A 15,413-nucleotide genomic window follows, 5' to 3' on the forward strand; every position below is an offset into this window, starting at 1 on the left:
CTCCATCTCACCCTTCCCAGAGGCAAGGTCAGGGCATCCATGGTCCAGTTGTCCAGTTTGAAGTAGCACCTAAACCAAAACCAAGCCAGGTTGTTCTATCCAAAAGAAGCCCAAGTGTCTTCTGCAAAATAAGTTCCGTGTAAGTTGGAGGCAGACCCCAGGCCAGCGGGGGATGTCGTTCACTCAGCAGCAGGGTGATATTTGGAGATTAATATTGAGAGCTATGCATGGTCTGGATACCGTCAAGAATCTGCTGTAGCTCCTAACCTTCAAACCACCCCTCCGGGCTTGGGGTCAGAGCCTTCCACTCCTCAGCAGGCTCTGGGCAAATGTTGGCCAAACAGGCCAACTCAGACTTAAGAAGCTTCTCCTAAAGCAACAAGCTGCGGACACTGGCAATGGACTCTCCTGTTTTTGAAATGACTGAGACGGGCTGTGACATTTAAAGTTTTCATGAAGACCTCAGGAAGTCCCTATGCAACCTCTGTACTCTCATTCTGTGGCTTTCAATGCTCCAGGAGCATATGAACTTCTAAACTGAGTAGTGTCTCAGCTGTTTCATACTCTCTGGGAAAGATGCTGTTGAGGAATCCTCCTCCGTGTCGCTGGACCCCATATCTACACCCCCAGAAGCAGAGAGATGTGTGCTTTAAGTTTAGTTTGTTAATATGGTGAATTTTATGGATTGATTTTTTTGAATGTTTGACTAACCTTGCATTTCTAGGATAAAACCTACCTGGTCTTCATATATTCTCCTTAATTATACACTTCTGATCCAATTTGCTGACACTTTGTCGAAGATTTTTACATTCTGTTCATGAGGGATATTGGTATGTGGTTTCTTTTGTTGGCATGTCTGCAGGATTTCATTATCAAGGTAATGCTGGCCTCATAAAACAAATTGGAGAGTGTTCTCCGCAATTCTGTTTTCTGGAAGAGATTATGTAGAATTATTTTTCTTAGATGTTTTGTAGAAAGAACGAAAGAAACTATTCGCGCCTAGAACTTTCTTTGTTGGAAGACGTTACCTATGATTTCAATTTTGAAAGAGTTAAAAGACCATTAAAGTTATCTATTCTTTATAAAAAAAAATTTTTTTTAATGTTTACTTAGAGACAGAGCGTGAGTGGGGAAGGGGCAGAAAGAGAGGAAAACACAGAATTTGAAGCAGGCTTCAGGCTCTGAACTGTCAGCACAGAGCCAGATGCAGGACTTGAACCCACAAACCATGAGATCATGACCTGAGCCTAAGTTAGATACCTAACCTACTGAGCCACCCAGGTGCCCAGCAATTTATCTATTCTTAAGTGAATTTTGGTAGTTTCCATCTTTCCAGAAGTTGGTCCAGTTCAACTAAGTTGTTAAATTAACGGGCATAGAGTTGTTTGTAGTATTACCTTGTCATCCTTTTAATGTCCGCAAGGTCTATGATTATAATCTTCTCTCTCATTCCTGATATCAGTAATTAGCATTTCCTTTTTTTAATTTTATTTTTTCTTTTTTTTTATCTTTTTTTTCACTTTTTTTTTATTTTATTTTTTATGAAATTTATTGACAAATTGGTTTCCATACAACACCCAGTGCTCATCCCAAAAGGTGCCCTCCTCAATACCCATCACCCACCCTCTCCTCCCTCCCACCCCCCATCAACCCTCAGTTTGTTCTCAGTTTTTAACAGTCTCTTATGCTTTGGCTCTCTCCCATTCTAACCTCTTTTTTTTTTTTTTCCTTCCCCTCCCCCATGGGTTCCTGTTAAGTTTCTCAGGATCCACATAAGAGTGAAACCATATGGTATCTGTCTTTCTCTGTATGGCTTATTTCACTTAGCATCACACTCTCCAGTTCCATCCACGTTGCTACAAAAGGCCATATTTCATTTTTTCTCATTGCCACGTAATATTCCATTGTGTATATAAACCACAATTTCTTTATCCATTCATCAGTTGATGGACATTTAGGCTCTTTCCATAATTTGGCTATTGTTGAGAGTGCTGCTATGAACATTGGGGTACAAGTGGCCCGATGCATCAGTACTCCTGTATCCCTTGGATAAATTCCTAGCAGTGCTATTGTTGGGTCATAGGGTAGGTCTATTTTTAATTTTCTGAGGAACCTCCACACTGCTTTCCAGAGCGGCTGCACCAATTTGCATTCCCACCAACAGTGCAAGAGGGTTCCCGTTTCTCCACATCCTCTCCAGCATCTATAGTCTCCGGATTTGTTCATTTTGGCCACTCTGACTGGCGTGAGGTGATACCTGAGTGTGGTTTTGATTTGTATTTCCCTGATAAGGAGCGACGCTGAACATCTTTTCATGTGCCTGTTGGCCATCCGGATGTCTTCTTTAGAGAAGTGTCTATTCATGTTTTCTGCCCATTTCTTCACTGGGTTATTTGTTTTTCGGGTGTGGAGTTTGGTGAGCTCTTTATAGATTTTGGATACTAGCCCTTTGTCCGATATGTCATTTGCGAATATCTTTTCCCATTCCGTTGGTTGCCTTTTAGTTTTGTTGGTTGTTTCCTTTGCTGTGCAGAAGCTTTTTATCTTCATAAGGTCCCAGTAATTCACTTTTGCTTTTAATTCCCTTGCCTTTGGGGATGTGTCGAGTAAGAGATTGCTACGGCTGAGGTCAGAGAGGTCTTTTCCTGCTTTCTCCTCTAAGGTTTTGATGGTTTCCTGTCTCACATTTAGGTCCTTTATCCATTTTGAGTTTATTTTTGTGAATGGTGTGAGAAAGTGGTCTAGTTTCAACCTTCTGCATGTTGCTGTCCAGTTCTCCCAGCACCATTTGTTAAAGAGGCTGTCTTTTTTCCATTGGATGTTCTTTCCTGCTTTGTCAAAGATGAGTTGGCCATATGTTTGTGGGTCTAGTTCTGGGGTTTCTATTCTATTCCATTGGTCTATGTGTCTGTTTTGGTGCCAATACCATGCTGTCTTGATGATGACAGCTTTGTAGTAGAGGCTAAAGTCTGGGATTGTGATGCCTCCTGCTTTGGTCTTCTTCTTCAAAATTCCTTTGGCTATTCGGGGCCTTTTGTGGTTCCATATGAATTTTAGGATTGCTTGTTCTAGTTTCGAGAAGAATGCTGGTGCAATTTTGATTGGGATTGCATTGAATGTGTAGATAGCTTTGGGTAGTATTGACATTTTGACAATATTTATTTTTCCAATCCATGAGCAGGGAATGTCTTTCCATTTCTTTAAATCTTCTTCAATTTCCTTCAGAAGCTTTCTATAGTTTTCAGCATACAGATCCTTTACATCTTTGGTTAGATTTATTCCTAGGTATTTTATGCTTCTTGGTGCAATTGTGAATGGGATCAGTTTCTGTATTTGTCTTTCTGTTGCTTCATTGTTAGTGTATAAGAATGCAACTGATTTCTGTACATTGATTTTGTATCCTGCAACTTTGCTGAATTCCTGTATCAGTTCTAGCAGACTTTTGGTGGAGTCTATCGGATTTTCCATGTATAATATCATGTCATCTGCAAAAAGCGAAAGCTTGACTTCATCTTTGCCAATTTTGATGCCTTTGATTTCCTTTTGTTGTCTGATTGCTGATGCTAGAACTTCCAGCACTATGTTAAACAGCAGCGGTGAGAGTGGGCATCCTTGTCGTGTTCCTGATCTCAGGGAAAAAGCTCTCAGTTTTTCCCCATTGAGGATGATGTTAGCTGTGGGCTTTTCATAAATGGCTTTGATGATCTTTAAGTATGTTCCTTCTATCCCGACTTTCTCAAGGGTTTTTATTAAGAAAGGGTGCTGGATTTTGTCGAAGGCCTTTTCTGCATCGATTGACAGGATCATATGGTTCTTCTCTTTTTTTTTGTTAATGTGATGTATCACGTTGATTGATTTGCGAATGTTGAACCAGCCCTGCATCCCAGGAATGAATCCCACTTGATCATGGTGAATAATTCTTTTTATATGCCGTTGAATTCGATTTGCTAGTATCTTATTGAGAATTTTTGCATCCATATTCATCAGGGATATTGGCCTGTAGTTCTCTTTTTTACTGGGTCTCTGTCTGGTTTAGGAATCAAAGTAATACTGGCTTCACAGAATGAGTCTGGAAGTTTTCCTTCCCTTTCTATTTCTTGGAATAGCTTGAGAAGGATAGGTATTATCTCTGCTTTAAACTTCTGGTAGAACTCCCCTGGGAAGCCATCTGGTCCTGGACTCTTATTTGTTGGGAGATTTTTGATAACCGATTCAATTTCTTCGCTGGTTATGGGTCTGTTCAAGCTTTCTATTTCCTCCTGATTGAGTTTTGGAAGCGTGTGGGTGTTCAGGAATTTGTCCATTTCTTCCAGGTTGTCCAATTTGTTGGCATATAATTTTTCATAGTATTCCCTGGTAATTGTTTGTATCTCTGAGGGATTGGTTGTAATAATTCCATTTTCATTCATGATTTTATCTATTTGGGTCATCTCCCTTTTCTTTTTGAGAAGCCTGGCTAGAGGTTTGTCAATTTTGTTTATTTTTTCAAAAAACCAACTCTTGGTTTCGTTGATCTGCTCTACCGTTTTTTTACATTCTATATTGTTTATTTCTGCTCTGATCTTTATTATTTCTCTTCTTCTGCTGGGTTTAGGCTGCCTTTGCTGTTCTGCTTCTATTTCCTTTAGGTGTGCTGTTAGATTTTGTATTTGGGATTTTTCTTGTTTCTTGAGATAGGCCTGGATTGCAATGTATTTTCCTCTCAGGACTGCCTTTGCTGCGTCCCAAAGCGTTTGGATTGTTGTATTTTCATTTTCGTTTGTTTCCATATATTTTTTAATTTCTTCTCTAATTGCCTGGTTGACCCACTCATTCATTAGTAGGGTGTTCTTTAACTTCCATGCTTTTGGAGGTTTTCCAGACTTTTTTCTGTGGTTGATTTCAAGCTTCATAGCATTGTGGTCTGAAAGTAAGCATGGTATAATTTCAATTCTTGTAAACTTATGAAGGGCTGTTTTGTGACCCAGTATATGATCTATCTTGGAGAATGTTCCATGTGCACTCGAGAAGAAAGTATATTCTGTTGCTTTGGGATGCAGAGTTCTAAATATATCTGTCAAGTCCATCTGATCCAATGTCTCCTTCAGGGCCCTTGTTTCTTTATTGACCATGTGTCTAGATGATCTATCCATTTCTGTAAGTGGGGTGTTAAAGTCCCCTGCAATTACCACATTCTTATCAATAAGGTTGCTTATGTTTATGAGTAATTGTTTTATATATTTGGGGGCTCCTGTATTCGGCGCATAGACATTTATAATTGTTAGCTCTTCCTGATGGATAGACCCTGTAACTATTATATAATGTCCTTCTTCATCTCTTGTTACAGCCTTTAATTTAAAGTCTAGTTTGTCTGATATAAGTATGGCTACTCCAGCTTTCTTTTGGCTTCCAGTCGCATGATAAATAGTTCTCCATCCCCTCACTCTCAATCTGAAGGTGTCCTCAGGTCTAAAATGAGTCTCTTGTAGACAGCAAATAGATGGGTCTTGTTTTTTTATCCATTCTGATACCCTATGTCTTTTGGTTGGCACATTAGGTCATTTACATTCAGTGTTATTATAGAAAGATATGGGTTTAGAGTCATTGTGATGTCCGTAGGTTTCATGCTTGTAGCGATGTCTCTGTTACTTTGTCTCACAGTATCCCCCTTAGGATCTCTTGTAGGGCTGGTTTAGTGGTGACGAATTCCTTCAGTTTTTGTTTGGGAAGACCTTTATCTCTCCTTCTATTCTAAATGACAGACTTGCTGGATAAAGGATTCTTGGCTGCATATTTTTTCTGTCTAGCACCCTGAAAATCTCGTGCCAATTCTTTCTGGCCTGCCAAGTTTCAAAAGAGAGATCAGTCACGAGTCTTATAGGTCTCCCTTTATATGTGAGGGCACGTTTACCCCTTGCTGCTTTCAGAATCTTCTCTTTATCCTTGTATTTTGCCAGTTTCACTATGATATGTCGTGCAGAAGATCGATTCAAGTTAGGTCTGAAGGGAGTTCTCTGTGCTTCTTGGATTTCAATGCCTTTTTCCTTCCCCAGTTCAGGGAAGTTCTCAGCTATTATTTCTTCAAGTACCCCTTCAGCACCTTTCCCTCTCTCTTCCTCCTCTGGGATACCAATTATGCGTATATTATTTCTTTTTAGTGTATCACTTAGTTCTCTAATTTTCCCCTCATACTCCTGGATTTTCTTATCTCTCTTTTTCTCAGCTTCCTCTTTTTCCTTAACTTTATCTTCTAGTTCACCTATTCTCTCCTCTGCCTCTTCAAGCCGAGCTGTGGTGGTTTCCATTTTGTTATGCATTTCGTTTAAAGCGTTTTTCAGCTCTTCGTGACTGTTCCTTAGTCCCTTGATCTCTGTAGCAAGAGATTCTCTGCTGTCCTGTATACTGTTTTCAAGCCCAGCGATTAATTTTATGACTATTATTCTAAATTCACTTTCTGTTATATTATTTAAATCCTTTTTGATCAGCTCATTAGCTGTTGTTATTTCCTGGAGATTCTTCTGAGGGGAATTCTTCCGCTTGGTCATTTTGGATAGTCCCTGGCGTGGTGAGGACCTGCAGGGCACTTCCCCTGTGCTGTGGTGTGTAACTGGAGTTGGTGGGCAGGGCCGCAGTCAGACCTGATGTCTGCCCCCAGCCCACCGCTGGGGCCACAGTCAGACTGGTGTGTGCCTTCTCTTCCCCTCTCCTAGGGGCGGGATTCACTGTGGGGTGGTGTGGCTCGTCTGGGCTACTTGCACCCTGCCAGGCTTGTGATCCTGGGGATCTGGCGTATTAGCTGGGGTGGGTAGGCAAGGTGCACGGGGGCAGGAGGGGCATGCTTAGATCGCTTCTCCTTAGGTGATCCACTTCAGGAGGGGCCCTGTGGCAGCGGGAGGGAGTCAGATCCGCTGCCGGAGGTTTGGCTCCGCAGAAGCGCAGAGTTGGGTGTTTGCGCGGAGCGAGCAAGTTCCCTGGCAGGAACTGGTTCTCTTTGGGATTTTGGCTGGGGGATGGGCGGGGGAGATGGCGCTGGCGAGCGCCTTTGTTCCCCACCAAACTGAGCTCTGTCGTCAGGGGGCTCAGCAGCTCTCCCTCCCTTTGTCCTCCAGCCTTCCCACTTTCCGAGCAGAGCTGTTAACTTATGACCTCCCAGACGCTAAGTCGGGCTTGTTGTGGGAACACAGTCCATCAGGCCCCTCCGCTTTTGCCAGCCAGACTCGGGGGCTCTGCTTGGCCGGCGAGCCGCCCCTCCGCCCCGGCTCCCTCCCGCCAGTCCGTGGAGCGCGCACCGCCTCGCCGCCCTTCCTACCCTCTTCCGTGGGCCTCTCTTCTGCGTTTGGCTCCGGCGACTCCGTTCTGCTAATCCTCTGGCGGTTTTCTGGGTTATTTAGGCAGGTGTAGGTGGAATCTAAGTGATCAGCAGGACGTGCGGTGAGCCCAGCGTCCTCCTAAGCCGCCATCTTGCCGCCCCTCTCCTAATTTTATTTTTTCTTGATCACTGTAGGTAAAGCTTAATAAATATTCTGGATCCTATCTAAAAATTAACCTTTCATTTCATTGTTTTTATCCACCTTTTTTGTTTTCCATTTTATTGACTTCTGCTTTAATATTTATTATTCCTTGTTTTTGGCCTAAACTACTCTCTTCTGTGGTTTCCTAAGGTGAAAGCTTGTTATTGAGTTTAGATTCTTCTTCTTTTCTAATCTAAGCATTTACTGCTATACATTTTCCACTAAGCACTGCTTTAGCTGCATAGCACAAATTTTGATATGCTGTATTTTCATTTCCTTCAAAATATGTCCTATCTTGAGACTTCTTTATAGGCCATTTAAAAATGTTTTTAAATTTCCAAATACTTGATAACTTTTAAGCTATTTTCTATTATTTTTTGTTTTTTTACTTAATTTCATTATGTTCAGAGAACATACATTGTAAGATTCCAGTTGTTTTAAATTTCTTTGTTTTATGCCATAAATATGGTCTGTCTTTCTCAATTTTCCATGTATACTTGAAAAATATTGTTTTGCTATTATTGGGTAGAGGATTCTCTTTTATTTAAGGCTTTTATTTATTTTTAATTTTTTTTATTTTTTTAACGTTTATTTATTTTTGAGACAGAGAGAGACAGAGTATGAATGGGTGAGGGTCAGAGAGAGAGGGAGACACAGAATCTGAAGCAGGCTATAGGCTCCGAGCTGTCAGCACAAAGCCCGATGCGGGGCTCGAACTCAAGGACTGCGAGATTGTGACCTGAGCCAAAGTTGGATGCTTAACTGACTTAGCCACCCAGGCACTCCAAGGATTCTTTAAATGTCAGGTTCAATTGTGGCATAGTGTTGTACACATCTTCCACATCCTTGCTAATCTATTTATTGTCTCTTCAGTTCTATTAGTTGTAGCTTCATGTATTTTGGAGCTCTGTTGTTAGATGCATAAACATGTAGGATTGTTAGGTCTTTGTGATAAATTGACTTTTTTATTATTATGTAACATCCCTCTGTATCCCTGATAATTTTTCTTGTTCTGAAGTCTACATGTAATTCAGCTTTCTTTTGATTAGTGTTTGCATGGTGTATCTGTTACTTTTATCTTTAATATAAATGTTATATTTAAAGTGAGGGTATCTTATAGATAGCATACAGAGCCTATATTTTTTCCAGTCTGATAATCTCCCTCCATTAATTATATGTTTAGACAACTTTACACTTAATGTGGTCAGTATAATTGAATTTAGATCGACCATATTATTATTTTGGTTTTTTTGTTTTGTTTTGTTTTTACATGTGATTTTTGTTGCTCGGTTTGTCATATCTCATTCTTTTGGATAATTTGAATAATCCACAATTTTTAGTATTCCACCTTAATTTATCTACTGGATTTTTTCACTATAATGCTTTGCGTTATTTTTTTTTCCCAATGTTTATTTATTTTTGAGAGACAGAGACAGAGCACAAGCAGGGGAGGGGTAGAGAGAGAGGGAGACACAGAATCCGAAGCAGGCTCCAGGCTCTGCACTGTCACCACAGAGCTCAGTGTGGGGGCTCAAACTCACAAGCCATGAGATCATACCTGAATCAAAGTCAGACGCTTAACCGTCTGAGTCACCCAGGTGCCCCTGCGTTATTTTTTAGTACAAATTTTTATGTCTACTCAAATAATATTTTCCTGCTTCAATTAAAATGTAGAATTCTTCTCTTGGTGGGAATGTAAACTGGTGCAGCCATTCTGGAAATTCCTCAAAAAATTAAAAAAAGAACTATCCTGTGATCCAGCAATTGCACTATTAGATATTTACCCAAAGGATACAAAAATACAGGTTTGAAATAGTACATGCACCCCAATGCTTATGGCAGCATTACAAACAATAGGCAAACTATGGAGAGACCCCAAATGTCCATAGGCTGGTGAATAAAGAAGATGTAGTGTGTGTGTGTGTGTGTGTGTGTGTGTGTGTGTGTGTGTGTGTGTGTTTTATAAAAGATTACTCTTCTGTCAAAAAGAATGAAATCGTGCCATTTGTAATAACATGGATAGAGCTAGAATGTATTATGCTAATTGAAATAAGTGAGAAAAAAACAAATACCATATGATTTCACTCATATGTGGACTATGAGAAACAAAACAGATGAACATATGAGAAAGTGGGGGGAAGGGAAGAGAGGGAAACAAACCACAAGAGACTTATAATGATAGAGAACAAACTGTGGGTTGATGGAGGGAGGTGAGTGGAAGATGGGCTTGATGGGTGATGGGTACTAAGGAGGGCACTTGTGATGAGCACTGGGCATTGTATGTAAGTGATGAATCACTGAATTCTACTCCTGAAACCAATATTACACTGTATGTTAACTAAAATTAAAAAAATAAAAATTGTAGAATGCTTGCAACCATATAGGTCTCCTTTACCCTCTCCTGATTATGTTAGAGTAGTCCTACGTAGTATGTCTGTATACTTTGAAGCTCCCCCTAACTGAATGTTTTTGTCTCCATATTTATACATATTTTAAAGAAATTAAGAGGAGAGAAATAGTCCATTATATTTACCATTTTGTTGCTTTTTTTCCTAAGATTCACTCTAGTATCATTTCCCTTCAGAGTGAAGAACATTAGAATTTAGAGGGAATCTGCTGACAAAGAATTTTTTTAGTTTTCATGATCTGAGAATATTTCACCTTTATTCTTGAAGGTTATATTTGGTGGATATAGAATTCTGGGTTGACAATTCTTTTCATTCTTCTGAGACTATTCTACTATGTTCTGGCCCTGTGATTTCTGACATGAAATCTGCAGTCATTTGCATGATTGTCATCGATGTATAATGTATCACTTTTCTCTGGCTGCTTTCAAAAACCATGCTTTCAAATCTTTGGTTTTCAACAGTTTGATTACAGCGTATCTGGGTGTGTGTGCATTTCTGTATGTTTTTTTGGTTTTTAGTTTCTCCTTTTTTGAGGATTGCTAAGCTTTGTGAAACTGTATGGTTGTGTGTTTCACTGAGTTTGAGAAAGTTTCAGCCATTATATTTTCAAATATGTTTTCTGCATTTACCTCTTTCTTCTCTCTTGGGACCCCCATCACATGAATGTTAAACCTCTTAATATTTTCTCACAGATCTTGGAGGCTATGTTTGTTTTATCTTTTTTTCTCTTTAGTATTTAAATTGGATTATTTTTATTCATCTGTCTTTTAGATTACTGACTTTCCTCTGTCATCTCCTTTCTACTATTGAATCCTTACACTGGATCCAATTTCAGACATTGTTCAGTTCTAAAATTTTCATTTGGTCCTTTTTATTCTTTCTGTTTCTCTGCTGAGAACACCTCTCTTTCCATTTATTATTATTATTATTATTATTATTTTATAATACTGTTACCTTGTGGAGGATGCTTTAAAGTTCTTTTCTGGTAATTCTAACATTCTGCTTTTTCTTTGAGAATTAGTCACATTCTAGCTCTTTGTTTGTTAAAAAATTTTGGATTGTACCCTGGGCCTTTTGAAAATGAGATGCTGGTTCCTATTAAAATCTTCTGAATAAGATTGATTTTTGTTTTAGTAGTCAAACAACTTGGTAAGGTTCAGATGCCAATTTCTGTCTTTTCTTTCTGGGCACAATGTCTCCAATGTGAAGTCCTATTTTAAAGTTTTGCTATGCTGTCTAGAGATGCCTCTCAGCATGCTTTACTCAGGGGTGAGTCTGGGACGTGGGTTTATATCATAGCTCAAAACCTTTGATATGCTTCTTTGGATAGGTTTTGCACCTGCACAGATTGGTAGTTGGATCAGAACTCGTGTCTAGATTAAGAAATCCTTTCTTGGAGTCTGTCTTCTCCAGGATTTCTCCTGTACTTTCCATATCCCAGGGACCTCATTCTCTGTATTTTTCTGTGCAAAATGAGGGTATTCTCTCAGAGTTTCAGCTTCCTACACTGTTGCACAACTCATGTCCACACTTGGGGCAAAGTGACAAGAGGAAAAAGAAAAAGACTGGGGTTCCCCCTGCTTTGGACTAAATCTTTGTGTCTGCCAAATTTGTATATTGAGCCCAAGTCACCAATGTGATGGTATTTGGAGGTGCAACCTTGGGAGGTAATTGGGTCACCAGGCTGGAGTTTTCATTGGATTACCACCCTTAAGAGGGCACTAATTTACCATGTGAAGAGGCAATGAGAAAATTGCCATCTGCAAACCAGAAGGAGGCCTTCACCAGTCAGTGGATCTGCTAGAAATTCGGTCCTGGGCTTCCCAGCCTTCGGAACTGTGGAAAATGTCTATTATTTAAGTAATTGTTACAACAACCTGGGCAGACTAAGAAACCTTACACACCATGCACAGCAGAGGCCCCTTTGCCCAACTCTGCTATCCAGAGCGATTGATATCTCTCAGATTGGTTTTCCTTCTGCATAGGAATATGGTTCTGTGGCTGGGGTTGACCTGGGGACAGGGACAGAAGGAAAAAGAGGTTCCCTCTGCCTATCCTCCTCCCTACCCTGTTCACACATGATCATTTTGTCTTCTAGTTTGAATTTTTGCTACCTGTGATTGCTGCCCAGGGTGCCCATTAGGTCTGTTCTTCAACCAAAGCCAGAAGATAGAAAGAAAAACAAACAAACAAACACAGGAAACTCACTACCCCTTTATTGGTCATTCCTCCAGTTTTAACTTTCTTTCCATTCACTTTTCATTATTTACTTTTTAGAATCTGTAAACAGTTGCTTTTTGTATTTTATCCAGAACTTTTCATTGCAATCAGTGGAAGAGAAAGACTATGATGGACTTAGCCCAGCTTGGTCAGCACCATAATCCTTTCCTCTGAATCTGAGGTGGTATTCTTTGGAGTGGTATTCTCCATGGAGGGGGATCACTTAGAAAATGTCTGTGTTTATAATCTGTTAACCCATATGATGTTTGTCAGACATGTTTTGGTTGTTTGCCTTCCAGTAGATTATCAAACTTTATGTGATCCAGGAAAAAAAGGATAAAGAAGACTCACTGTGGACCTTTCCCTCAAAGAATACACAACTTAGATGATTGACGCTGTTGACAAATTATAAAGTTACCATAATAGAATATTATCATTCTATCAGAGTTCCATAAATGTAATATAGATGAACTGCTAAAGAACTTCAGAGAGAATAGAGACCTCAAGACAGGCTTTGTGAAGTGCGTAACATTTGAGCTGACCTTGAAACATGCATAGGACTTGAACGTGAAAGAATGAGGAAGAAGTGCATTTTGGACAAAGGAACAACATGAACATGGGTATTGTAGTTAAAAATTGTGGAAGCAACAGAAGGAAGAGTGAGTCATTCACTTTCTTTGGGGAAGCATAAATGCTAACACACTTAATCCTCCCGACTTAAAAATATTTCTAAAATGTGACAGAATGAGACTTTTACATATTTATAAGTTTTATTCCTTTCTAATCTTCCTTCTCATACCCTTTAGTGTCTTATGGATATGATTCTATTTTTATTAGTTGATTATATCTAAGATATTACACTACTCTTTTGGTCTCACTTCTTCTTAATATAGTTAATATTATGGTATGGGCTGAATTGTCCACACACACACCCCATTCATATGTTGAGTATATAACCCTCAATGTGACTATTTGGAGGAAGGGCCTTTCAGGAGATAATTAAGGTTAAGTTAGGTATAATGGAGCCCCAATTCAATAGGACTGGTGTCTTTATAATCAGAGATTCCAGGAATGCCTGCAGAGGAGAGGCCCACATGAGGACAGATGGAGAGGGCTGTGTTGTCTTCAAGCCAACACAGAAAGGCCTCTGGAGAAACCAAACCTGCCAGCACCTTGATCTTGGACTTCCAGCCTCTAGAACTGTGGGAAAATATATTTCCGTTAAGACAATCCGTGGTACTTTGTGAATTGCATAACATTTTAGCTGACCTTGAAACATGCATAGGACTTGAACGTGAAAAGATGAGGAAGAAGTGCATTTTGCACAAAGAAACAGCATGAATATCTGTGGTTAAAAATTGTGGAAGCAACAGAAGGAAGACTGAGTCACTCAATTTCAAACTGACTATTACATTGTATAATGCTAATTTGGAGGCCAAGTCTGTCTTCTCTACAATATAAACTACATGATTTATTCCAGGTTCTAACTTAAATACTAAATACTTAAATGGATTACTTCCATTTGGGGCAAATTATCCCATGAATTTCTAAATTCATATTATAATGAGATGATATTGAATAAAGTATCCCTTTTTAGCCTTGCATTTTTCTGTTTTGTGTTTGCTCCAGTCACCTTTTATTTTCTCCTTCTGCTCTTCTGGCAACCTACGAATTTGCTGTGCTCACTTTTGAAGAGTATGGTAGTATCTTTAGGGAAGTGACCAGAGTTATGGCTTGTGTTTATTGAAACTTCCAAGAGAATAACAGTAATCTTAATGCTGATTACATTTCACACGATGCAGAAAGCTATATGGTTGGATACTATTTAGTGATGGCAGATACTGGTTAATTCTTTGTGACCCCACATCACCCTGGAAAATAAACTGGGTATTTCATGGTTTGCTGCTCTTGATCTTATCGTAAAAAAGGGATGTGAGTAAGAACAGAGCAGTAAGTATGAGCTCTCCCATAGTGCAAAAACTGACTTTCAGAGAATATCTTTCTGTCTGTAGGAAGCTTAGAAATATGTAATGAACTACATGTATGACATTAAATATACAAGTGTTTGAAACAAATACTGGGTCAAAAGTTGTATTAACACTTTAGGGTCCAAGAAGTTTAGATGATTAAAATTATGCGTTTTATCCTTTTTTTTTTTTAGACCATTATATCCTTAATGGTCTAGATCTCAAAGAGAGATATGATGTCTCAATTCTTTCTCTTTCTCTCTTGTACAAATGATAGCAGATGGGAACCAAAAAATGGTTTCAGAGTCACACAAGTAATTAATGGCAGGGGCCAGTGAAAAACTGGTTTCCCAATTTGCAGTGTTCTTGCTAATTGAATTGACTTAACCAGCAAAAGTGACAAATGTTTTCAAAAGTTTAACCTTTAGAGAATTATTGTTTTCCAAAGAGTAAACAACTTGCAAGATGCCTGGGTGGCTCAGTCAGTTAAGTGTCCAACTCTTGATCTTGGCTCAGGTCATGATCCCACGGTTCAGGAGATCGAGCCTCGCGTCATCAGGCTCGGCACTAACAGCGTGGAGCCTGCTTGGAATTCTCTCTCTCCCTCTCAGCCCCTCCCCAACTCACAGTTTCTCTCTCTCTCTCCCTCCAAAAATGTGTTTGCAATGTGATTTTTTATAGTTGTCATTTTAATAGTCTAGTCAATGTAAATGTTTCTGCTGTAAGAACATAGTTTCTCATAGTACATTAAAAAGTAAAATGTTACCATAAACATAAACTGTAAGAAAGTGATATGTGCATGATTATTAACATAGAGACAAATCATGATTTGGCCAGCATTGTCTTTTTTCCCTCTTTCAGGAATGCAAGAAGGTGGCCTCTGATGATAGATCCTCAAGGTCAGGCTAATAAATGGATCAAGAACATGGAAAAAACCAATAGTCTTCATGTAATTAAATTAAGTGACCCTGACTACGTCAGGACTCTGGAAAATTGCATCCAGTTTGGTACCCCTGGTATGTAGTTGAATAGTAAGTGTATAAGTGTACGTTACGGTAATGCCTGGAAAGGGCACAACTAACCCAGAAGGAGGTATTTGTGTCAGATATTTGTGTCAGACTCATCTTAAATAAATAATGGCTTTGTTATGTCTTTCATTACTTATCGATAATTAATCAAGAACTTGAGAGATTATCATTCTCGTTGGATTAGGCTGTTTCCTTTGTCCCAAGATTCACTTGTGAGGCTTCCTCTAATGTAGCTGTTTTCATTTTTGTTTGTGGTTTTCCATTCTTTAGTTCTCATTATAATTCCGCTTCTGCAATTAA

General features: G+C 39.3%; 1 protein-coding gene and 1 pseudogene across 6 annotated transcripts in view; one reads left to right on the plus strand and one right to left on the minus strand.

Moving 5' to 3' along the window:
* DNAH7 (dynein axonemal heavy chain 7) overlaps window positions 1-15,413 on the plus strand; it is a 276,184-nt gene that overhangs the window by 179,380 nt on the left and 81,391 nt on the right. For all 6 annotated transcript variants that reach the window (XM_047873404.1, XM_047873407.1, XM_047873406.1 and 3 more), the window contains one exon: window positions 14,947-15,101. In XM_047873404.1, the coding sequence (XP_047729360.1) occupies window positions 14,947-15,101 (155 nt within the window). The remainder of the gene's footprint in view (window positions 1-14,946; window positions 15,102-15,413) is intronic.
* LOC125172717 (DNA-directed RNA polymerase II subunit RPB4-like) lies at window positions 209-747 on the minus strand (annotated as a pseudogene).

The sequence above is a fragment of the Prionailurus viverrinus genome, chromosome C1 (genome assembly GCF_022837055.1).
Source record: "Prionailurus viverrinus isolate Anna chromosome C1, UM_Priviv_1.0, whole genome shotgun sequence".
In the NCBI taxonomy this organism is placed as follows: Eukaryota; Metazoa; Chordata; class Mammalia; order Carnivora; family Felidae; genus Prionailurus; species Prionailurus viverrinus.